General features: G+C 40.8%; 5 protein-coding genes across 6 annotated transcripts; 1 reads left to right on the forward strand and 4 right to left on the reverse strand.

Moving 5' to 3' along the window:
• Positions 1–264: 264 nt before the first annotated feature.
• On the forward strand, positions 265–5,931 carry LOC137961942 (conserved oligomeric Golgi complex subunit 1-like). Its single transcript, XM_068808597.1, is given in 8 exon segments — positions 265–1,856; positions 1,859–2,257; positions 2,260–2,993; positions 3,781–3,975; positions 4,138–4,430; positions 4,659–4,838; positions 4,985–5,162; positions 5,323–5,931. Coding segments are annotated over 8 exon segments (3,168 nt in total). The 5' UTR covers positions 265–841; the 3' UTR covers positions 5,497–5,931.
• Positions 5,932–6,562: 631 nt separating this feature from the next.
• On the reverse strand, positions 6,563–11,357 carry LOC137961943 (protein BOBBER 1-like). The gene is made up of 6 exons (XM_068808598.1): positions 10,829–11,357; positions 8,485–8,657; positions 8,267–8,315; positions 7,995–8,161; positions 6,948–7,031; positions 6,563–6,860 (listed from the first exon to the last, which is right to left on the reverse strand). The coding sequence occupies exons 1-6, from the start codon at positions 11,211–11,213 to the stop codon at positions 6,822–6,824; spliced, it is 897 nt and encodes a 298-aa protein (XP_068664699.1). The 5' UTR covers positions 11,214–11,357; the 3' UTR covers positions 6,563–6,821.
• An 894-nt stretch (positions 11,358–12,251) lies between these two features.
• Positions 12,252–13,019, reverse strand: LOC137963410 (pathogenesis-related protein PRB1-3-like). The gene has a single exon (XM_068810534.1). The coding sequence runs from the start codon at positions 13,017–13,019 to the stop codon at positions 12,252–12,254; it is 768 nt and encodes a 255-aa protein (XP_068666635.1).
• Positions 13,020–13,110: 91 nt separating this feature from the next.
• LOC137963141 (wax ester synthase/diacylglycerol acyltransferase 11-like) lies at positions 13,111–15,466 on the reverse strand. The gene is made up of 7 exons (XM_068810314.1): positions 15,136–15,466; positions 14,486–15,052; positions 14,324–14,393; positions 14,058–14,155; positions 13,750–13,962; positions 13,489–13,626; positions 13,111–13,408 (listed from the first exon to the last, which is right to left on the reverse strand). The coding sequence occupies exons 1-7, from the start codon at positions 15,400–15,402 to the stop codon at positions 13,259–13,261; spliced, it is 1,503 nt and encodes a 500-aa protein (XP_068666415.1). The 5' UTR covers positions 15,403–15,466; the 3' UTR covers positions 13,111–13,258.
• A 4,470-nt stretch (positions 15,467–19,936) lies between these two features.
• LOC137962396 (GDSL esterase/lipase At4g10955-like) lies at positions 19,937–24,635 on the reverse strand. 2 transcript variants are annotated; one of them, XM_068809232.1, is made up of 4 exons: positions 24,392–24,635; positions 23,988–24,127; positions 23,047–23,144; positions 19,937–21,070 (listed from the first exon to the last, which is right to left on the reverse strand). In XM_068809232.1, exons 1-4 carry the CDS (start codon positions 24,585–24,587, stop codon positions 20,107–20,109), a joined length of 1,398 nt encoding a protein of 465 aa, XP_068665333.1. In that variant the 5' UTR covers positions 24,588–24,635; the 3' UTR covers positions 19,937–20,106. The 2 variants fall into 2 exon arrangements, with proteins under 2 accessions (XP_068665333.1, XP_068665334.1); XM_068809233.1 differs by lacking the exons at positions 23,988–24,127; positions 24,392–24,635 and adding an exon at positions 22,533–22,599 and having other exon boundaries at positions 23,047–23,121.
• Positions 24,636–24,730: the final 95 nt, after the last annotated feature.

The following is a 24,730-nucleotide window of genomic DNA, read 5'->3' on the forward strand; positions in this document are numbered from 1 at the left end:
AGTTTTCTTGCATCTGAAGAGTGAAGATCATCATCGTCATGGTTGAATGAGTCGATGGGTTACATGGTTAGGTTCAAAATTTGACAATTAACCCGTTTATCCAATTAGAACTTAATTGGGCTTAGAAGTTTAATACTCAATAACTAAATTCAGGCTAATATAAATTATTAAAAATAATGAAACCATTTATGTGACCAGCCCATGAGTAACTGAAATTCGTTCAAGGTGACTTGCAGATGATGCCAAACGCCTGTGAGTTGTAACCTGAGGGAGGAGTGAGTGCTCGATGAACTCGTCTTTCGTATTTCACGATCAACTATCTGAATTCCGATCCTTGCGCGTCGGCAGTATCTGAATTCCCCCAAGCTGGCCTGGCCCGATGGCAAATGGGCATTTGTTCTCTATTTATCTATTTAGGAATTCGGATCAGGCCAGTTTGGGGGAAGTCACCGGCGTCTTCTTCCGCTAGAGGTTAGAGGTTTGAGAAGAAGTAAGACCGCTCAGTTTTCGTGGGTTTGCTGAATTTAGCGCTTTCGCAGAGGTAATCGATCTCGAGTCTCGAATTTTTATTTCGTATTATATCAATTTCTAGAAATTAGAAATGGCGAATTCGAACCGGCGAATGCATTGGGTACCTGAAGGCTGAAACTATCTACTGAGGAAGGTCGCCATGAAGAAAGATCAGCCGGAGTGACAGGGAAGAATGTGATGGCTTTATATTTGTTGCTTGTCTCCTTCCTCGGTATCCGAGTCAGATGACTTACCGTATCATTTTCAGTTCAGACAAAAAACTACTGCCTTTGTTTCGACAAAATTGGTGAAAAAGAGGAATAAACAAGCAATGAGACAACCGGAAGATGCTTCAGTCAGTCTCCGCGACGCCGAGTCGCTCTTCCGTACCAAACCCATCGCCGATATCCGCAATGTGGAGGCCAACACTAAACACCATATCTCCCAGAAACAGGAAGAGCTCAGACAACTTGTGGAAAATAGGTACCGGGACCTTATAGACTCCGCCGATTCCATCCTCTCAATGAAATCCTCCTCGCAGTCCATCTCCCAGAATTTTTCCCAAATAGACGCTGCCATCCGCTCTCTCGCGCCCAATTACATTCCCAAACTCGCTCCCAATCCTGCCCGTGCCCGCCTCTACTCCATTGCATCCCGCGTCAAATATCTGGTTGACACCACTGAAAACATCTGGGGATGTCTCGACGAGTCTATGTTTCTGGAGGCTTCCGGTAGGTACCTCTGCGCCAAGGTCGCCCACCACCTCATCAACTCTTCCGCGGAACGGGAGTTCCTCTTCAATTTCCCTCTGTTGAAGCGCCAATGGCAGATCGTCGAGAGTTTCAAATCGCTGATCTCGCAGCGGGCGCGAGAACGCTTGATAGATCAGGGTCCTGGCATTGGTGTTGGGGCCTATGCTGATGCTCTCTCAGCTGTTGCTACCATCGATGAACTCGAGCCCGCCCAGAGCCTAACCCTTTTCTTGGAATGCCGCCGGTCGTGGATTACTCAAAAGCTCTCTGCTACGGCGGCAATTCTTGATGCCAATTCAGTTCCGAAGTTTTTTTGCAACATTGTGAGGATAATTCAGATGACTCTTGGTCAGGTAGGGAAGCTTTTTCTCCAGGTCTTGAATGATATGCCTCTGTTCTACAAAACCGTCTTGGGATCTCCCCCAGGCTCCCAGTTATTTGGTGCTATTCCCAATCCCGATGAGGAGGTTAGGTTGTGGAAATCACATAGGGAGAAGTTAGAGTCTGTAATGGTGATGGAATTTGTTGCTCAGGCTTGTTCTTCTTGGTTGAATGATTGTGGTAGTGACATTGTTAGTAGAATCAATGGTAAATTTTAATTGATGTGATTCAAAGCGGGGAACAGCTGGGATCGACTGAGAAGCTTGTTAGGGAGACTTTGGATAGCAGAGAGGCCTTAGAGGGGAGCTTGGAGTGGCTCAGAAGTGTTTTTGGTTCTGAGATTGAATCTCCATGGAACCGAATTTGTGAGCTTGTCTTAAGAGACGACAAAGATTTATGGGATGAAATTTTTGAAGAAGCATTTGTGAGGAGAATGAAAGAAATTATTGACCTTCAGTTTGACAACTTGAGTAGGACATTTAATCTGAAAGATGCAGTTCAAGGGATTGTAGGAGGTCCAGAAGAGCCAATGGAATTCTCTTCCTACCTGAAGAAGGCTTTTACAGCTAGTGGTTTCTGGTTCTCAGAACCAAATGGTAAAAGGGAGGTCTTGGTTCTGGATTTAAAGCCATGGTTGATGAGACGGATTTCAGGAGCTGTCTCAATGCATATTTAGGACCAGAAGTTAGTCAGATAAAAGATTTGGTGGACAGTAGGTGTCAGAGTATATTGGAGGATCTTATTTTTTTCCTGGACTCCCCTAAATCTTTATTGAGATTGAGGGAGCTTGCACCATATCTGCAAGATAAGTGTTACAAATGCATATCAACTTTAGTGAAGCAACTTGAAGATGAACTTGGGAACCTTTCATCAACCTTGGGGAGTCGTGGAGAGCAGAATGGCTCTCAGCCACTGTCCTTAATTGTTGAGAGATCCCTTTTCATTGGGCGTCTCTTTTTTGCTTTGAGGAATCACTCCAGTCATATTCCCCTTATTCTGGGTTCTCCTAGATTATGGCTTGGAATAGGCACAAGAAATTCACTTTCAATGCATTCTGTATTGGTTTCAAGATTGTCCATCATGATGGGATTTGACTCTTCTGTACAGAACAACAGCTCAAGGAGGCAGAGTTCTGACTGTCTAAGAAGGCAATCCTCATCAGCTGCTGCAGCATTGTTTGGGGTGGAGGATAGTGCTAGCCCCAAACTGGAGGAGCTTAGCAAGGCTTTGAGAGATCTTTGTATAAGGGCCCATAACTTGTGGATAACATGGTTTAGTGATGAGCTATCAGTTATTCTAAGAACGGATCTTCAGAAGGATGAAGCATTATCTGCAATAACATCATTGAGGGTAAGTTCTATTTTCTCTTGAAACCGTTGTTTCTTTCTGAATCTTCTGGATACTGTGTTGATTCAGTGACAATCACTAAACAAACCGATCACAAGAATGAATCCTTGTGGATATTGTAAGTTCTCATAGGTCTTTGGACCGTTGACTTAAAAAGAAACACTTTATGATCTTAAAATATTTTTTATAACTTGCTAAATCCAACTGAAGGAATCTGTCTTTTTTCTTCTTCTCTCTTGCTCTCTCTCTCTCTCTCTCTCTCTTTTCAATCACCTTTGTTTTTCCAATTTGATTTCTGACAAACAGTGAGGTATCCATTAAACATACATGCTCTATTCAGTGCAATGCATTAGAAAACAAGACTCTCATTCTGATCCAATTGGCTTATTTTGTTACATACTGGAACTAAAATCTGTGGGTGTCATGGCCACAGAAAACTTAATGAAATTTTGTGACTTCAGTTTCAGTTATTTGTTGATTTTTGGAATTTTATTTTCTTCATTTTAATTGTCTTTGAGAGTTGCAGCATGAAATTTGTGTCTGTAGTCGGCTGTTGTGCAATGTACTAATACATTATATGAAATTGTGCCCACTACCAACTTAAATGTCTTGGCTAAATGTTTGTGTCATACATGTAAAGTGTGCACACAAATACGTAAGACCCAATGTAGATAAAATCTTTGGACATCTGTTGAGAATTTTATACATTAAATTCTTTGATTGTTGTTCCCTTATGTTCTTGTGTGAGTTAACTACTACATTTAATTTTTCCATTCTCAATTTGCTTCAGGGTTGGGAAGACACTGTGATCGAGCAAGAGCAGTCTAGTGAGGGTGAATTGGAGATGAAAATTTCACTTCCTTCAATGCCTTCGCTTTACATCACATCTTTCCTGTTTAACGTTTGCCAAGAAATACATAAAGTTGGTGGTCATGTAGTCAATAAGTTTATACTGCAGATTTTTGCATTGAGACTTTTGGAGAAGGTGAATATCGTTGCTTTTGTTTGATTTTACTCTATTCTGGCACGTAATATTTACGATGTAAAACTTTCTTCTTTTTTACATTCTTTTTATAGCTAGACCATATACACCAGAATAGTTTAATCAATTGTTTTCATTATTTTATTTTTTTGTGTCATGCTGTAGGTGGTTGATATTTATCAAGAATTCATTTCAGCATTGGGTAGTCGAACACCTCCAATATCAAAGAAAGGAATCCTTCAAATAATGTTAGATTTACAATTCACTGCAGACATTTTATCGGGGGGAAGAGATCCATCCTTAAGTGATGTAGATTTAAATGCTAAAGAAGACACTCCAAAAAGTTCATCATACAGACGGAAGATGAACCAACTTCAGCCAAACTCTGCCAGAAGAGATCATGCACTTGCATTGATTAATACTTTTTCAAAGAATCTGGATCCTATTGACTGGGCGACGTAAGTTCTCTCTACAATTTTTTTTCTTTGGTCAGTGTAAAACTACAATTTGAGTACAGTTAGATCTACTATAGGTAGTTCTTATCAAGTGAAATTGTAATCCAAAGGGCTTTCAACATTTTATATGATGAAAATAATCTTCTTGGTGTTTTCTTGGTGGTCATAGATTAACCTTGTAAGTATAACAAAAAGAAGTTTCTATTAATTAGGTTTTTCTTCGGTGAACAGATATGAGTCTCATCTCTGGGACAATGAAAAGCAATTGTACCAGCGATATGCTGTTCTTTTCGGATTCTTGGTGCAACTTAATCATATGTACATTGGCATTGTCCAGAAATTGCCTTCGAATACTGAATCCAATATTATGAGGTGTTCTACAGTTCAACGATTCAAATACCTACCAATTAGGTTCGTGTCTCTCCTTGTGTCTTGTGTTTGTCTTTTTCTTTTTCAAAATTTTGAACAATCCAGTATAAATAAACTAATCATCTTTTAAAATTTATGGTTTCATCCATACCTGCAGTTTCATTTTAGTTAATATTTTTCTGTTCCAGTGCCCCTGTATTATCATCAAGAGCGCCAACAGGTTCAGCTCTATCATCATCCTCTGATGATCTATCTCAGAGCTCTTGGAGGGCATATTCGAATGGAGAACTCTCTCCCCAGCTTGGCATTGAGGATACTTCAAATTTTGGAGTGGCAACCCCACTCTTGAAGTCATTTATGACTCAGGTAAACCTTGCCTTTTGCTTTGTTCATTGCCAGATTCTCGAACTGGGTCTTGTTAAACCTAATTTAACATGCTTTCTGTTTATGATAGTCAAACTAAACAAATTCTAAAAGTTCTAGAAAATCACCTGATGGTTAAAAGTATGTGGTGTTTCAACAACAGGTTGGCAACAGATTTGGGGAGAGCACACTCAAGTTGGGATCCATGCTCACAGATAGTCAAGTTGGGCGACTGAAGGACAAGTCAGTCATGTCAACATTTGGTGACATCATACCAGTTCAGGCAGCAGGCCTTCTCTCTTCTTTTACTGCTGGAACTGGAAGATCAGACCATTGATATCTGACTCCATGCTCTAAAGAGGTCATTTGTGGTTTCTGAAGATAAATGTCTAGTCACATCCATGGGATGACAAGGAGAAGAATTGCCATCTGTTTCAGAGAGCTATTTGATTTGGAGAGCTAGAGATGCTGGACTAGCTGCAAAGATTGAAACTGCTAGTGCTATCATATGACCAAAAAAAGATTGGAACTGCTCCTGATAGTGAAGGATAATTCGCAATGAACATCCTTATTGTCCGGTACAGGGAATTTAGAAGCTGAAGCAATTAACGATTTTGAGAACACCACCCAAGCAGGAACAGAGAAGAGGAAATTAAATGAGCATGATTTGTGCTCCCTCGTCCATTTTTTGCTGTTTCATTTCTTCTGTATAATCATAAAAAAAAGGTGAACAATAAGAGCAATGAAATTTTGCCCATGTTTGACATAGAAACTCAGTTTAGATGTTGGTGACTTTACATTATTGAGTTCAACAACTGGAATAATTCCCTCGTTGAAGAAAAGAGCAAGGAATTAGATCAGTTTACTGCGTTTCCATTTTTGAATCAAAGGATACAGGTGTTTAAAAAGTCCCTTCAAAGCACATTCCAAAGCCTGCTTAGAGCTGCAATACCCAGCACTGGCAGCTGTGAAGGAGGAGCACTTAGAGAGGAAGATAAAAGACATTGCACCTCCACAAAGCTCTGCTAAAGCGCTTCTGTTTCCAGGATTATATTGGGACTCGAGATGTGTTCTTCCCCGGCCTCTTTATCCACCTTTACAACTATTTGCTGTTACAGGGTGTTTATGGTCTTCTCTCTCCAGAATTCATCGCTCTTGTCTAAAGATTGCAGCTTTACGGTATACCTATCTCAGCCGCAGACCTTTCTCTAGCTTTAACAGATTCTAAAATTTTAAAATCTGTCGCAACAGTGAATAAGAATACAAATCAAGCTAAATATAAGCAACCCTTCAAAATATTGTAGTTCTTCTGCGGTTACATGATCAGATAGAATGAAAATCTGAAGCTAACCCACATTGGAATCTTTACCTGTGCGGCGTTTTCCATCTCTAAGAAGAGAGCAAGGCAAGAAAATACTTTGTATACTCTGTAAATGTAGCCGCAGCCATTAACAAAAAGATCATCAATGCCGCCAATCTCAAATTGGCTAAACTGTGAAGCATATTTTGATAAGCCAAACCGGTAGGAAAGTATGCTTGAAAAAGTTCGTACATTTAGTTCCATGACAAAAAAACTGGCAAAGAAAAACTACAACAACGATCTCTCTGGCCTAATGGTTTTTTGCTTCCTCTGGACCAGGATATCTAGTAGAATGTACTCTCCTAAGAGAATTTGGCTTTAGAGAAGTCCATCTCCGGATGCTACATTCAAAAGCAGGAAGACAATTCAGATAAAGGCAGAGGAGAGAGAGAGAGAGAGAGAGAGAGAGAGAGAGAGAGAGATTTCACCTCAGTCATGAATTTCTTCAGGATCTCCTGTTTCTGCATCTCATCACTTGTTGGGAGACCCATGGACTTCTGTCGCTGGTCGAACTGCAACACAGCATACATATGCATTGTCAGACATCAAATGCAGAATATGACATAAAAATAACAATATGGCACATTTCTAGTTTAAATGGCAATGGACTAGAAATGAAGACAGCCCTCATCAATAGAAACAATTTTTGGTGAAGTGCTATAAATGAAATACTGAGCCATCCTCATAATCTAAATGCAAGGCCCCTCAACCATAAGACCAATCACAGCACCTAGAACAAGAGCAAAGTTTAAAGAAACGAGCAAAAAATCAAACCCTACTCTCCTCTTGAGAATCAAACCGCAAAGATGAGCCAAAACTTGGAGCAGAGAAAGAGACTAGAGATTGCATAAACAAACAAAAAGCAAAATAAATAAATTTAAGGGCAAATAAGATGAAGCCAACAAGTTGTGTTACCAACTGCAATGGGTGAGGACAGATTGGTAAAACAAAAGCTCATAGCAGCTGTAGAAAACATGCAGGACTGTCGATGAGACAACAGACATTTTCTCATGAAAGATAACCAAAATAAAATCAACGAGTTGTAAAAAACAGATACTGACTTGAAAACTTGCACATTGACAATATCTAAACCTAGGCAAGCAAAGTTCGGGCAGTCTTTCCTGAATATCAGTTTTTTCTTTTTTTGAAAGTAGCAGTTGGTGATAAATATTCATGCTTGGATAGACATGGGACAGCCAACTATTGCTCATTCACAACATATTAAATCTAAGATCTGATAATTAAATAGAAATGCAAAAGTAAGACCCAGGTTGGAAACTGGAACATACGAGCTAAACATACAACCCATTCAGATCATGATCTTATATCAGAATGTTGTCAGCATTTGAGGTTTCATCAATAGTAGCCTAAGTGATTCAGAAAATCAAATGCAAAGGATGTAGTAAAATCATATATTCATGAAGCCAATAAAGATGTAGTTGACTCAGATTATGAAAATTGAAACAGAACATTACCATCATTTTTTCAACAGTTTGTCGAGTTTCAGGATCCAAGTCAGACAACTTGCTGTTCTCAGGTTCTACTTTCTGTGTATCTATCTCTGGGTCACCTTTCACCAGACACTTCCACCACTCCATTTGGTTTTGTTTAGTCAAAAGAATAGAGATGGCCTTTGAATCCTCTGCAGGAAAATGGGTATACATTGTGGTTTAGCTGCAGAAAACTTTTAGATATTTGCAATTAAATGCAGAAAAATAAAAAAATCAATGAGATGGCCATTACAAACCAATACTCCAAAAGCAATCATCAGCCTTCACTGATTGATGGAGCTCCCCCTGGAAACATAGTGAAATATGAGAAAGCCCAAAACAACAGTTTAAAGAGGCATACGTCTTAAAGACATGATTTCAGCAGCTAATCAATCATAGAAATGTTATTCCAGTCCTGTTCCTTCCTTTAAAAACTAGATATGACACAAATAGGAGAAAAATATACCGAACTTACATCTATTATTGGAGGCTGACCCTTTAGCCCCACCTTGAGATGATTCTTCTTTATCTCGCAGGCAACAAATCTAGATTTGGTTCCAGGAGGAACAGGAATACTAACAGTAACCTCTTGTAGCGTTTGAGTCCACGAGTACTTCTCAAGATCCAAACCATTTCCGGAATTCGGGGCTATCCAAATCATAGAAAAATTAACATGAGACATCGGCAATTAATTTGGTCTCAGAAAAACAGAAATGCAGTAGATGTTATTTACAACAGCGACATACACTACAAGTAATGAAGCTACGTCATGATCAAAGCTTCCCATGCATAAAGCAGAAAAGAGGCACCAATGTACAATATAAATAAAAACTTCAACTTTCATGAGAATGTAAATATAGATCTTATCATTGGCATTACTTCGAACTGATAGGTAAGAATTAACCAGCCAGCAATTTGATTTAAACGGCGCGAATTTCCTCTAGATTCAATAGTTGACAAAGATTTTAAATATTCACCGGAAGTAGAACCAACACATACTAATTAACGAAGGAAAATAATAGATTTTGGCCCTGTCAGTGCACTATGTATGTAAGTAAAAGCGGTTCAAGTGAAAAAATGAGCGAAAGCGAGTTCACTCCATGAGATCAGTGAATTCACTTTCACTTTCACTGGTCACTCGAAGGAGGTGGGTGTGTTCCTCATAGTTGGCTTTTTGTAGTCGGGTGTGTGTTCCTCATAGTTGGGTTTTCGCAGAGAATCATTGAGAAGAAACAAATAGGTGATGAAAAACATTGGTTGAGAGAGCCCTTGAGAGGCGATGATATAGCTCTTGCAAAGGCCAACATGGCATAAGATGGAAAGAACGGGGAAGATGGGAGACCGGTAAAGTTCCCTCAACAGAAGTGTAGGAGGCAGAGGAGCTCGCTAGTGGAGAAGAGGAGGGCAAAGACCACCAAGAGAAGGCAGACGGACCACGACGAATTGAAGTCGCGAAGGAGATGGTACTTCCTGATCTTGTGGTGGAGGTGAAGAATGAATGTGAAAGGGAAGATGGAGAAAATGAGGAGGGCGATAAAAGATTGAACAACGAGGTCGCAAATGGCATAGCTCGTCTGCCCATCACCCATTCGCTGTTTAGACCCAAGGAGGGCTCTCATTTCAGATTTTACATCAATGGAGGATTTTCTTTTTCTTCTTCTTATTCCTCTTCCTCTTCTTCTTTCTGAGTTTTGCTTTCTTGTCCAATGTGACCTCTGCTTTCAGTTGCAGAGGCAGTGATGGTGGTGGGTGGATGGATGGCAATGAAGGAGAAATGTTTCTTTTGTTTTTTCGTGTTATTTTTCTCCTTTCTTTCGTCTTCCTTCCAAAACACCAACATAGGCTAGGAGTGGAAAAAATTTGTTGGGTTATTGACTGTGTGCTTAGACCGCTTCATTCATGGTTTTTCCTAACTAAAGGAATCGCCATTTTTTACCCAAAAACAATAAAACTAAAAGAAACTCACCTGGTGGGTTTCCTGTACATCAGACTAATTTAGAAGCTGATCAAGGCCATTGGAATTGGAATTCAGAAAATATTAATGGTTTCAAATTGTGTGTCACTTGAGCTCCCCACCTGTTGCTCTATTGACCAGCAAAGAATGAAAGGAAATTTGTGAAAAAGAAGAGGGGATAACACAATTTCGTCTGCCCGTTTATCCTTTCTTGGCGCGAAGTTCGCACGGCGGAAATAAGTCAAGAAAGTAACGAAAAGTTGAAAACCACCGTAGATCCCCCGGTATTCGACTCCCACAAGATTATCTAAAAAAAAGAAAAAATGGGCCTAAAAAAGGCCATGAAATCCTCTGGTTTTTAAGAATGAGATATCCAACTTCAGCAACGAAAGTAAGCCCAGCATTTCATTCCCTCAAACTTTGCGCTGAAACTTGAAGCCAAAGCTGAACTAAAGAATACGATTAACCATGGTATTTTGATTTGCAAAAAGAAATTGCTCAACTTGTGATTGTAAACGCCACATTGGAACACAAGCGAGAGGAATAGACCAGGTATGTTTGCACATGAGTTATGTTAAAACAAAGGAAAATAGATAGGAGAAGATGAAAAGTAGGAAGAAAAGAGAGGAGGAACACCGAAAGATTGTTAGATTAGGGGAAACAGTGACATTTCCACCGCACTTTTTGTTGATCACTAACACATAAAAGTAATTCACTTTCAGTTTCACGAAAGTGCACTAAGCCTCGTTTGGACGATTTGAAGAAAAACACCATCTCTGAACTGCCAAAAAGCTGCTCTCTTCAATAAATAGTAACAAAAATAAGGGACGAAAAGAAAATAACTAGGCAAGGTAAAATAACTAACTTCCGTGACCATCCTTGCCGTCACCACTTGCATCTTTCTCAGGCTGCCTATCTTTCACATCATCTTTCTTCACAGACTCCTGTTTCTTTCCCTTCAGAACCTCCTCTTTGCGTTCTTTCACCGCCTGAGACTCCCGCACTCGTTTCTCCTCAGCCTTCTTCTTCCTGTCGGCTCCTTCCTTCACGGCGGAAACGACAGCAGCCACCTTTCTTTGTACGTTATCGTCATTGAAAAGGTCGGACTTCCTTCGTAGATAATCAATTACAGCTTCGAAAAGACCCAGCGGACTCTCACGATCAAGGATCGGACCGAATGCCTCATCGTACGGAGGGGCAGCCGGCTGCTCTGGCTCCTGCTCTTCCGTCACTTCAGAGATGATAGCCATTGGCGGCGAGTGAAGGAAGAAGGAAGAATGAAGAACAGAGCTTGCTTTGCTTCTCTGTCAAAGAGATCGGGAGGTCGACTCTCGATTGTTAAAGGCGGTATTGGTGTTTGCTTCAGTTTCGCAGCTTCATTGATAGAGAGCCTTCTTCCAGATTTCTCAGCTCGACAGTCGTCAACCCCAGAAACTTCTAGAAATTGAGATTTTAAGATCTGGACCGTTCAACGAATGGTCCCAGCCGTACGCAATCGAGCTAGGGATTTCTAAAACCCTTGATCAAGATTCTTCACAGCAGGACGGTCGGCTCCCGTCCCCACGGGGAACCCAGCAACGAACAGGGTGCGGTTGAGAACCACAAACCCTATCGGTCTGATTGAACTTTAGAAAACAAAAACAAATGAAAATAAAATTTTAATTATTATTATTTAAACTGAGATAATAATTAAATTCTGTTTTTTATTAATTATTTTTAAAAACAATAATAATTAAATTCTTATTTATTTTCTTTTCCATGGAGTTCTGAAATGGCCCTGAACAAAACGATCAAATCTTCCAAATTTGACTAAAAAGATTATTGAAAAGTGTTAAATTTGGGTCGAACGCCCTAACCCAAATATTATTAGCCACTTAGAAATCTTTTTTCCAATTAATAAATACACGATCTTTATATTCATTAATGTATCTGGGACTATCCTTTTTAACACTCCCTCCTCACGTGTAAACACGTGGATAATTTGGGTAGAGGCCATCACATAGTGATACGTGGATAATTTTGGGTGAATGACCACATATGAGAATTTTACTAAGATACCATGTTAAATTGGGTCTTAGGCCTTATCCAGAGTGTTAAATATTAAAAGGATAGTCCCACATACATTAACGAGTATAAAGATTTTATATTTATTTAACAAAAAAAATTAAAAATTACATTTTTGTAAAATCTCAAACCCATAATCGTGATGAATAAACGCGTCAGAACATAGAATTAACTCTGTTTCTCTTCAATTCTTCCTTTTCTTATTTTCTTTATAATTATTAATTTTACATGGAGTGGGGTAGATCGAATGGACCCTCTCCGACGTAATTACCAGGTGGGTCGTAGTTACAAATGATAAAGGTGTTTCCCGACTGGCAAAGAACACTCTCGCAGCCCAGTTTTTGGCTTGTTCTCCAGATCATCTGAGTATAGTGGCCGCAGTCGGCGCCGAGTTTGCAGAAGTTGTCTTTCATGTCGTAAAAGGTTAACTCTTCAACCCAGGCCTTCACGGCGTCGGCTGGTTTCCAGTCGGGGCCGCTACCCCAGAAAGTGTTCTCTCCGTAAGGGCCGTCGGAGTGGCGTGGCCGGCTGCAGTCTTCCACCGCCAGCTTAGCCGCCCAATTGCGTGCGAAACGCGCTAGCCTCCTGTTCCAGGTGAGCGGGGGCAGGTTCAGCTGCTGACGGACTATGTTGTGAGCAGAGAGAAACTCCCTTGCCAACTTCCCCCTTCGCGGGCGATCAGTCACGTTCGAGGGGGTAGGCACTACTCCTGCAGGGTTTTCGGCCGCAACAGGAACAGAAGAAACCTCGTTTCTTTTGAGGGATTGGGCAAGAAAAGCATTCCCATCTCTTGTTCTTTGAAGAGATGGTGCCATTAACGAGTCATTTAAACCGGGATCAGAGACAACGAACACGAACAAAAGACAAGAAGAGAGAAAGAAAGCGAGGAGGAGGAGACCGGAGTTCCTCGCCATCTTTGTCTTAACTCTACCGCGGACAAAAGCCAGCTTTATTACGTTCTCTCCTGGGTGAGAGCGGTTAACCTTCGACATCGTTTACTATATTTTAACTTTCTCCCCTAATTCGTCTCAGCTACACTACTTTAGCGGAAGTTTCGTTCGGGCAAAGACACAAGACTAGGGTAGAACCAAGGATTCAGGCCCCTTATCAGGAGCTCCACCAATCTTAAAATTTGATTCTTGTTTTGTTTTCCGAGATCCAATACACGTGTTCCTCAAACGCGAGATGATCGGTTGATGAATATCAAAATCCGATTTTGATAGAACCCATCTCATCTCCTTGATAGAACAGCATCTTTGATGAGCCTAAGAGAGTCAGCAGCGTCCTCCAAAAGCTGGCGAGGATCCGGAATAGCTTCTTCGTCTACTGCTAGAACCATCTTTACCTTGTCCATGTAACTCTGGAAATGAACAGTTAGAGCCTGCACACAAGTATCAAAGAAATGATTTGTTACTTGGATCACCATTTATCTGTCACGAAAATAAGTTTAAGAAAGCTTACATGTGGGTGTCCGTAAACACTAGGAGCGAGGAAGGTCATTGGGTGACCAGCAAAACTGAGCTCTTCTGCTGGTCCCGCGAGATTGGAGAAGGACAATGTTGTGTTGCAGAGCACCCTGTGAGATAGAGCTGCTGCTGCCTATATATATTTGCAGGAATAAAAAAACATCTATGGTTACAATTGCGTATTAGAAAAACTAATTTTTGGTAGTACTGTTTCAGTGATCATCGGGGGGATAAGGTCTGGTGAGTGGGAGGATACCTTAATGCCCAATGTGCTGACAAGCAGAGCGGAGCTCGCGAACGTGAACAGGGACTCGAGGGAGAGCTTCTTCCGATCTGCAATTGCTTTTGCTTTCCGGACGTAATCCAATGGGTCTTCATAGATGACCATGGGAAATGGCAATAGAACGTAACCTAGCCAATTTCCCCACTGAGAACCAGTGCTACGCTTCTCCATCATCGTCGCCATGACCTGTTCAACACAAGTCGCCGTCGTTGAACTTGAAACCAAACGACGTCCCACCATGAATTTCAGAAATGAATTAAAATGCACGGAGAAAGACTCACATGGAGTCCTGGAGTTGGTCTTATATTGACAAGAACGGCAGCTCTAACAAGGATATTTCTTGGAAGTATTCGCTGCTCTTTAGTGCTCCCATCTTCACCTGCAACTCAAAAAATCTTAGTAATGGGCTGCTAAGATCGCTTTATCCTAATACAAAAATTTCAGATTTTGTCCGAGGCCTGTAATACGCCTTTTCCTCTGTTGTTTTATAATGGTGTGACAGATTGACAGTGACCAGAAGCAGAAGAAAAAGACCCTTTTAGCTTACTGAATGTCGTCTTGCTCAGGTAACGAGAGAGTCCGGCCGAAATAACTCCCAGCATAACATCATTTATTGTCTGCAAATGTTAACAGATTTGGAAGAAAGAATAAGCAAATGCCATTTCGGCATCTTCTACTGCTACCGCTCAAAATTACGAAAATGGCTTACTGTGTCCAACTCGCTCTTGATCAACTTGAAATCGTCCAGTTCCAGAGTCCGGTGAACGATACGCTTCGGATGAAACTCGACCCCTTCTGCTCCTTTGAACACCGTCTCTGTATCTTTCAGAAATAGATACGTAGCAAGGAAGAGGAAAACGTCCATGATAGTATTCAAGGCCACTCGAAGAAGCATCCAGGTTGTCGCCATGAAAGCCAGAAAACCCGCCCCTTTGATCATCGGTCTTTTAACAACGGAGATGGTCGGCAGCGAGTGAGGATCAGAGGTTTTACGTGTGCAAGCAAGAAGCAGAGAGATGAGCGAAGTGCCGTCGCCGAGCGAATGGTGGGCTCGCAAAATGGCCACTGCTTCGGCTTCGCTGGTCTTAACGTTTACTGCATGGAACTCCCAGAGTGGTTTGGACATGTCCATGGAAGTTTTGGTGAGACTCGCGACATAGTCTTCGACGAACTGATCTGGATCAGCCATGTCAGGATCCACAACTGGGATCACGCAGTGATCGTCCAAAACGACTTCTGTTGGGATCCAGCGTCCGAGTTCGCCTTCAGAAAACTCCTGAAAGAAGAAAAGCACACAAAACTTCAGAAAAAGGAAACCTGGAAAATAAAGCAAATGGATCAGGGTCACTGGTTTATTACCTGTATGCTTGAGAAGCGAGGATGCCTGAGGAGGGTTCTCTCCAACCCTGCTTTCAACACATCAACATCGATTTTCATAGCAGACCCCATTATCGCTATGACATAGCAGTTACAGCTAGGTTCATGAAACAGACGTGAGGCAGGGCTTAAGGGTTCCTCTCCTGCCTGCTCTCCATGACTTCCATTCGCCATTCCTCCATTTCTTTTCCGCATTCGAAGCAGCTTCAGACCTTTTCTGGGTACAGTTTCACCTTCTCTGGAACCCATGGCCGATACACTGGGAGGAAGCACGCTTCCTAGCCTTTGCTGCTTCTGCTCTTTATACAAACTAGAAAGCGGACACGGAGGGCAACGGAAATGCCCCTGCTATTTGTATAAAAAACTGAGAATTTCGTGACAGTAAGTGCTGCATTTAAGAGAGCTCAAATGAATAAGGTTTAGGGTTTAGGGTTTCAACATTTACAACTACTTCAATTTCAACTTCAAATTCAAGTAAATGATCTAATTCAATTTCCAAATCAGGTCGGGTGTGTGTAGACGAGTTCAAGTGCATTGAAAAACAGTTTCCAATGTTAGTGTCCGAAAATGAGAAATATAACCAAAATATACTTAAATGATAAATATAACCAAAACAAGATTATTTTTTTACATAGTATTAATCAATAATATATTTTTACAAAATTTAAAATAATTAGTTTAATTAATTATAAAAGTGGGATAATTAAACCAAAATAATTGATTAAATGTTTACTTTAATAATATTTTAATTACCACTATTAAATCACTAATTTTAATTATAATGTTTCTCTATTCAGAGTTATCTTTACTGGATAACACAGTTTACACTAGATGCAGCAGAGCTGCAGAACCCTTTCAGTGAAGTAGTTAGACCTCTTCTGAACTAAGCAGAAGCACACTAGAACTAATACAGAAACCTTTATAGTGTCATATTAACAATCTTCAAAAGTTGCCCTTTCCATTCACTTTACAAGATCATCTTGACACAATATTACTGCTCAGAACTGCTAAATATGACCTTCTCAACTAAGTGAAAAAGATCTCCTCATCAAATTCCACAGTGGAGGCATAACCTTCTTCCCTCATCAACTTCAATAAACTGTCTAAAATCTCATATATCTCCTCTGGCTTCCAGTTAAATGTATCACCGGGCACAAACATCATCCTACTATGTGTTGTTCAATCCAGCTATAGCCCGGGATTTTCCCCTTTTCAGGCTCATGCAAGTACATTTGTAAACATAATATTGTTCCTTGTGTTCTTGGGTTCAATCTCTTGCAGGTGATCATAAGAAACTTTTCTAACTTCTGCATCACAAGTAATTGTTGCACCATTTAGTAATGCTCGCCACACCTTTACATTTGGCTGAATGGGCATACTCCATATAATGGCATACTATCAAAGATCTTTTGAGCTTCTACTACTACACCAACATGGGCACAAGTCGCTAGTACTGCAGTAAACGTGACAGGATCCGGGTGAATACCACCCATAAGCATTTAAAACAAATACATCAGAGTCAAAACCATATCAGATAGAGAAGGCTTGAATCTCTTTCCCTACAATGTTTGCAGAAAAGGCCATGTACAAGACGAGAGGGACTTCAAAATCGAAGTCAAACTGAAACCATCGGGTTTGACAGTCAGTGTTGCGGAGTTCATCGAGAAGAATAAATTAATAGTATCAATATGTCAGTCATGGTGGGAGTAAGCAAACATGGCATTGATGAGAATGTATTTTTAAGAGAAATATCATCGAACAGACGACATGCTGCTGAAATGAGCTTCAACCTAAGGAAGTGATAGAGATAAAGATAAACATAGTGATAGATATAAAGATAATGGTAGAGATAAATACAACTAATGATTAAATTAGAGATAGACTCAAATTGTAGAGATCTAATCACATGCAGTCTATGTGTAATTCTATAAATAGTTTACACATGATCAATGATAATTATGATAATATTATTCTTTATTCTTATAATCTACATGGTATCAAAGATTTTGATCGACTAATCAGAACCAGTTTGTCATCGCTAGAAATCCTTATTGGATGCAGCCTCCGTCGTTGCTGCCCCTCTCGCCACCGTTGCCTCTACCGCCGCCGCTTTGCCCAACGTCACTGTCACCCCACTGCCACCACCACCACCATTCACTCTGCTGGCAACCGCACTTGTCGGCGCTGCAACACAAAACCCCCCCCATGCTTTCTTCGGTCTCTTCTCGTCGCGGTTCAATCTCGCCACCACCATCACCGTCGACGCTCTCCTCGCCGTCATCGCTGTTCCGTCTCATCGTGAACGCCGACCGCCCCCAGCTAGTTGACGCCGCACAAAACTCCCCGCTCCCCCTGCTCTTCCTTCTCTCTTCTCTCATTGTCAATTTCCCTCCAAAATCAATTGACCCCGCTGCCACCTGCCGCTTGTTGCTCATTGTCGCCACTGCCGCTACCGCTGTCAGCTCTACCGACAACCACCATCGTCAGTGCCACAGCACAGAACCCCCCACTATCCTCTCTGTTCGACATTTCACGGAACAGGATCGCCTGTCGCCAAATTTTCATCTCCATCGCTTGCAACCATCATCGATTGAATTAGAGATTGACTCAAATTGTAGAGTTCTAATCACATACAACCTCTGTGTAAATTTATAAAGTTTACACCTGAACAATGATAATCACGACAATTTTATTCGTCATTCCTATTTTCTACATGGTATCAGAGTTTCCGATCGATTAATCAAAACCAGTATATTGTCGTTGGAAATCCTTATCGGAAGCAACCTTCGTAGATGCAGGCCATTGCCGCTACCCATACCTGATACTTTTCTCTTCCCCTTCTCCGTGCAATATCGTCGGAGATATTTTTGAAAAAAAAAAAAACACTGTCGGCGACCACCGTCATCGTCGTTGCTACCCCCACCACCACTGCTGCCTCTAATGCCCAGCTACACCTGACGCCCTCGTCGCCATCTATCTTCATTGTTGCCGCCTATAGGCGTTGTTCGCTCTACTGACGATCACCCTCTTCTGTTTTCAAACTTCTCTGAGTTGTCACCATTGCTCGCCTAGCGGCCGTCCACTCCTTGAACAACCACCCTCGCCAATGCAGCACAGACCCCCCCACACTTCCTTGATCTACCTTCGCTCTTCTATCGTCATTGATTTCCCGCCGAAATCGGTCTACCCCATCGCCCGTCGTTTGCTCTACTTGCAACCACCATCGTTATCGTTGTAGCACAGATCCCCAACCGTCCACTTTGTTTGACATTTTGCCGAACAGGATCGCCTGTCGCCAGATTTTCACCACCATCGCCGATCAACCGCAGTCACCGTTATCGCTCTCCTCGTTGTTGCCGTCGTTCACCCCTCCGGCCATAGGGATGCCTGCCCTATCAGAGCTCCATCTTGCGGGGGCATGATAGAGATCAAGATAAACATAGTGATAAATATAAAGATAATGATAGAAATAAAAATAACTAGTGATTGAATTAGGGACAGACTCAAATTGTAGAGTTCTAATCATCTACGGTCTCTGTGTAATTTTAACTCTGTGTAATTTTATAAGTAATTTACACATGATCCATGATAATCACGATAATTTTATTCTTTATTCTCTCTTCCTTCTCTGTACAATCTTGCTCGACATATTCTTGAAAAACAAAAAAAAATTGCCGCCGCCAACCCTGGTCGTCACTGTTGCCCCAGTCACCACCGCTGCCTCTACCGCAGCTGCTTCACCCGACGTAGGCATCCCTCCACCAGCCCCACCATAGTCGTCGCGATCGCAATCTGATTCCCCAATTTCTCAAATTGCTCTAGTTTAGCAAAAGAGAGGTAGAGGCTAGAGGGGAGGAAGGTCGGAGATGACGTAGAGGGGAGGGAGGCCGAGAGGGAGAAGGGAGAGGGAGGCAGAGAGGGTGAAGGAGACGAAGAAGCCAAGAGGGAGAAGAGAGCGGGAGAGAAAAAAAAAACCGGGAGGAAGAGACGCGTCCCGCTTAAATGGATGACTCGGAAAATACTGCGGATTATTGATTCAATAGCTTTACCCTTGAGCGGCTTCATCCCGACTACATGCTTAAACGGGGGCTGGTGTACCACTAACGGCTTCATATTAATGATCTAAATAATCAGGATGAACTTCATTTCCAGATTCATCCTTCCCAGAAACACCCCACCCTAAGGTGTAGGACTTTGATTTCAATGTATGGTGACGGGAGACAGAGCATTAACAGTTGATTATGTGAAAATGAGACAGTTCTCATGTGGGTTTGCATGTTAATATACTGCAGTGTGCAAGCTTGCTTTTCCTTCTCTGGGATTGGGAAAACGACGGTTTGAACGGATTTAATTTGGCCGGGCAGAGGCGTCTGAAGGATCAGCGTACGCTCGTCGCCTCACATGGCTTATCGTCTGGCGCAAGCGTTGCCGCAGGGAGAAATGACGAACAGGGTAAGCCGTGGGAAGAGGGATACCGCACGGAAGTGAACAAAATAAGAAATCGGGATAAGGACGAAGAGATGATGCAGGGGTTTGGTAAACATAAAAAGGAAAAAATTAATGGACAGGACTGTCGTATCAGAGAGATTGTTTAGTCCAAAACATCCTGGCGCAGTTTGAAGGTCACGATTCACAAACTCTTCGCTAGATTGAATTGCAATCTTATAAGCAAAATCTCCAGATTTCCGAAATGGTCAAACAGAAACTTGACTCGGCGACCCCGTTGATTCAGAAGATCACTCAAATAACAGAAAAAAGGATTTAGTAGAAAGGATGTGCGAAGTAAATCAAAGATAATATGAATCATTACTTAGTAGGAGTCACCAGTTAACACATAGTAGCATTTCACTATAAATTTAATTTTTTTACAAATCAACAAGTCACATAATAATGAACTTTTGCATAGAAAGGGCATTCTTCCACAAACGAGGTATTGCAATGATCTCTTACGAGTCAAGAATAGCTATATTGCTGAAATTTCAGATTCAAATCGGGGCTCCACCATTGGTGAATTCCATGGGCACGTTTAAAATCCGGGGAAGGGCTCAAATTGACGGTGAGGTTGGCAGATGGAATGAGGTGCAGCGGCTCGGACTCCCTCCCAAGTGCAGTCAAGAACAGATCACCAATGGAATTTTGGGTCGCCAGCCTTTCAATACCTCCTACACCAAGGTCCTCCATTTTTTTCCTGTGTTCAAAATATCCAACATACTCGGAGCAAATGTGATCCTCTGGATTCACATATAAAGATGGCATCCATGCAGATAGCATACCAAAGTGATCCTCTGACCTAGGCCTTGGACGAGTGCTTTTCACAGCAATGGCAAGCCCGGCTGTTATCACACTACTTGCAATCCTAAGTCCGTGCTTAAGTTTCTTGTCTTTGATTCTCTCAATTGGGGCAGAGAAGAAAGGTGGGTTGAAAAGAAAAGTCTCAAGAAACATTCCTTGCTTTACCATGTTCTTTCCAGCCAACATAGCCATTGCTGACCCAAGAGAGTGACCTGTTAACCATACGTTTGCATGTCCAACCGCAGAAACCAGGTTTCGAACAGCTTGCAATGCAAGTTCAAAACGAGAGGTTTGATGGAGCCCATTTTGGATGAAGTGGAGATCCAATTTGAGATCTTGTGAGAAGGAGTCTGGCTTGGTAATGGTTCCTCGGAAAGCTATCACAAATCTCGGAGCTTCTGGAGAAATTTTGGGTTCTTCGGTAGGCTTAAATTCATAAATAGCCCCAAATACAGACAAATCTGCATCATCAATAAGCTTACGGATTAGTTGAAAATGGAAATATTCCCACCAGGGTGGTGAAAGAGCTGTGTGCTCTACACGATTCTGTTGCCGGTCCCGTTCTAGGACATAGACACCCTGAACCAAGCTGGCAGCAATCGATCTCCTGTGATCTGGGTTTCTCCTGTAGGATAAGAAATTAGTGAATACAGTAATTTGGCTGAGCCTTGTACAAGCCTACTCTCAAATATCTCAAGAAGTAAAGTAAGAGAGAAAATTTATACAAGTACTCAGAACATATTCTAATGATCCATAAGGAGTGGGTGTTAGAGATTCTTTTCTGCGCAGAGAACATTGTGGATCTTGAAATAAGAATCAACAAAACTTCGTAGTAATGAGAGGACCGAAGTTCTTAGACAAGTTTATATTGGTTCAATTAATTGGCCGTTTTAATCTTTTGTAAAGAATAAAGCATTCCCTTTGTAATTTGTAAATCTTTTGGCCTTCAACAATAAAGCCAGTCAACATTTCAAAAAAATTATGGTCGGAACTTTCACACGGTGCCATAGCAACTCTGTTTCACAGAGTTACTTATATGAAACTTTGGTTGGTCATGTTACTTATAGAAAAGTTTAGGAAATTATGTTCAAAAGAAATTAAATGCAGACTATAGTGACTTACAAATGGGTAAAGAATTACGGTGTAAAAGAGGCCAAACAGATATTACTAGACCTTTTGTTGAATATGTATTAAAACCTTTTGACAGAATGCAATTTGAGGAATGGACTGCAGCTTCTGCCAAAAGGCTAAAACAAACCGTAGATATAGGATCCATCACCTAGATTAATGACATTTAATGACAAGCAGTAGGAACTAATTATATGTTTTTTTTTTTTGATGAATCAAACTAATTATAGATTAATATACATATACATTAAAAAAAAGCTATTGTGCAGGCTAGGGGGCTGCTTTGAAGAATAAGATACATAGATAAGAAGTGAGACGATAAAACAGTCACAAAAAAAAAAAAATTGAGAACTTCAATCCAAATGATTTTTCTGTTGAAAGAGGGAACTAGTATCCAAATGATTAAATAACACTATATTGAAAAACCAGTTAAGGGGCATTTTGGTCATTTCACCTTATTAGCATATTCATATTTCTATGTAATCTTGTTCCCAATGTTGAATTATGTCTATAGTTTCAAGTTATGTGCACATAAGACATAGAGAATGGGAGATATAAAAAGATAAGGTGTTTAACTCAAGTGAAGGGTATTACAAAATCCACTTAAATAAATAGGTTGGGGTTCATGCACAATCCCCAACACAGGTCTTTCTTTGAGCTTCTCCCATTCTCTCTTCTCTCTCTCATTCTCTCTTCACATCTCTCTCAATCTTTGATTTTTCCACAACATGGATGAATGGTTCTAAAACTGAACATTTTGGGTGTCAAGGATATTTAGTCATCCACTTCTGACTTCCTTAAGATCCTCTTATTTGGTAATGATAGAAATTGATTGGTGAATTTCTGCCAACTCTGCCTTTGAGGCTTAATTTACAAAAGTAAAATGATTATCCTCATAGAAAATGAGATTTTTTGCATTGAGAACACGTCAATATCAAAACTGAAAACTGTGAGGTTACCAATGATGATGGAAGATGATAAGCTTTATCTTCATGGCAGCACCAAAATGATACACATATCAGTTCCCTTCAAATCACAAAGGCAATATCATAATTGATAGTTTTTCTTTAAATTGGATCACCCAATAATATAAGTCATTCTAAAAAACAAAAAGAAATTCCCAAAAAAGGCTTACCTCCTCCCATGTGTTCTTTTATATCTATGCTCTCTCCCCAGAGAACATGATTGATTTGTTAAAAGATGAACCCAGTAAAGAATTCAGATGGGAATGTAATAGCCATTGTTACAGAATTCCCAAATTTAAATGTTGTCATACCAGTCAAAAAGCACAAAAAGATGCACCCAGTATAGAATTCTAATGGGAATGTATTAGAATCCACTGTTACATAATTCCAAAGTTAAAATGCTGTCATACCAATCAATATGAACAAAAGATGTAGCCAGTATAGAATTTTAATGGGAATGTATTAGAAGTCATCATTACAGAATTCCAAAGTTGAAATGTTGTCGTACCAGTCAACATGTGTAAGATGTACAGGTCCACAGAGGCTGAATATGTCCCTCTCGGAAGTCATTTTACTCACGTTTTCTTCACCTTGTCTGATTTTCACCTATTTCACCAATACAAGATTACAAAGGACATCATGGAAACTCAACTGGCATATTGAAACCAGCACACACAACCCAAAGGGCCTTCAAGTAGCCTATTGTATAATAGAAGAAATCGCCCCCAAAATGCCAGCCTGCCTAGCATATGTTACCGTGGTTCACAGCACTAATGCCAATTTCAGGCAAAATCTATTATACCACTTTAGAGCAGTCGATCATCCTACAGGCAAGCGGTTTTACTCTCGGTATCTATGAAGATATTGCTTTCAGGCTACTGGAGGTGCTAAATAAAACATAATTTCTTTCCAATTGGAGAAATACCTACATTTAGTTTTTGTGTCAAACTTTCCTATTGACAGAGGTCTCTAACATTTCTGACTTATTCATTAAAATGAATTTTTGCTACCCACCTAAATTTATGGTTTGAAAACTATTAAAATACAATTTTCACACAAGAAAAATTGCTTCATTCCTTTGCACTGCCCTAACCACACTGAAGGACTTCGGCTTTTCTACGAACTACTTCAATCATGTCACAGAATAATTCGCCTAATTTTTACATCATTATCTTTCCTTTATTTAGCCAGCTCCTGCTCCATAACTGAGTCTGGTGTTGATCAATTATCCACCAGTCACAAAATACCACAGAGCAACTCCCTGAGCGTCCACCATACACTCCTAAATTACAAATTGAATATAAAAGACAGCATAAAGCCACTTCTAGTCACTATATATCAACATCCCTAGCAGATAACACCCCCAAAACAAAAGAAGAATTTAAGTCAATGACTTTTTTATTTCTTTCACAAGCACCTAATACGAGTAAGAGGGAGAAAAGAAAATACCCGGAATAGAATATCTGAATCGAGCTCCACAGCCAGATCCACCAGCCTGGGCAGACATCCAATAAATTCCTTCAATCTTCTATCATTTGGCACTAACCCATTACAAGCGGCCAACCAAGGAACGGACAATGCGAATGCTTCTGCAAAACAGTTTCAAGGCATTACTGGAGAAACAGCATCGAGATGGGAAACGCGTTCACTTTTTAATGGTAGAAGATCACACATTCAGCGGTCTCAAGACAACCATAATGCCGATTATTTAATGTCAACGAATCTTTCATTATGACGCGCAACTACCACAGACTGGATGTATCTCCCGATTTCTCACCCATTGGAGAGAATGGGTACAGAATGACGGTGAAAATTCGTAAAAAAAAGGACAGAATGGCGAAACAGGAATGTACCTTTGGAGAGGAAACTAGAACGATCTAAAGCGGCTGAATCCCAGTAATTTCTGAAATAAGCTATGAACCTGTCGGACCGATCTACGCCTCGATCTCCCCGGCCTGGGTCTACTGAAGTCTTTTTGTATGGTAAGGAAGAAAGGGAAAAAACGCCTTGATTTTTAAACGAGAGCCTTGAATTGCCCAGCATTTTCATATTCCCCTAAATGAAGACAGTTATGAAGTTGCTCTGGAATTAAATTATTACCAAAAAGAAAAGGTCACCGCCAAATGAAGACGGATAATATATTGAAAGATTGGAACTTTCATCAGCTAATTAAAATAAAACACCGAGAAGTC

This window comes from Aristolochia californica, unplaced genomic scaffold, assembly GCF_029961685.1.
Source record: "Aristolochia californica isolate CCGP_79_NKW_82.1479 unplaced genomic scaffold, dmAriCali1.0.hap1 SCAF_4, whole genome shotgun sequence".
Lineage (NCBI taxonomy): Eukaryota > Viridiplantae > Streptophyta > Magnoliopsida > Piperales > Aristolochiaceae > Aristolochia > Aristolochia californica.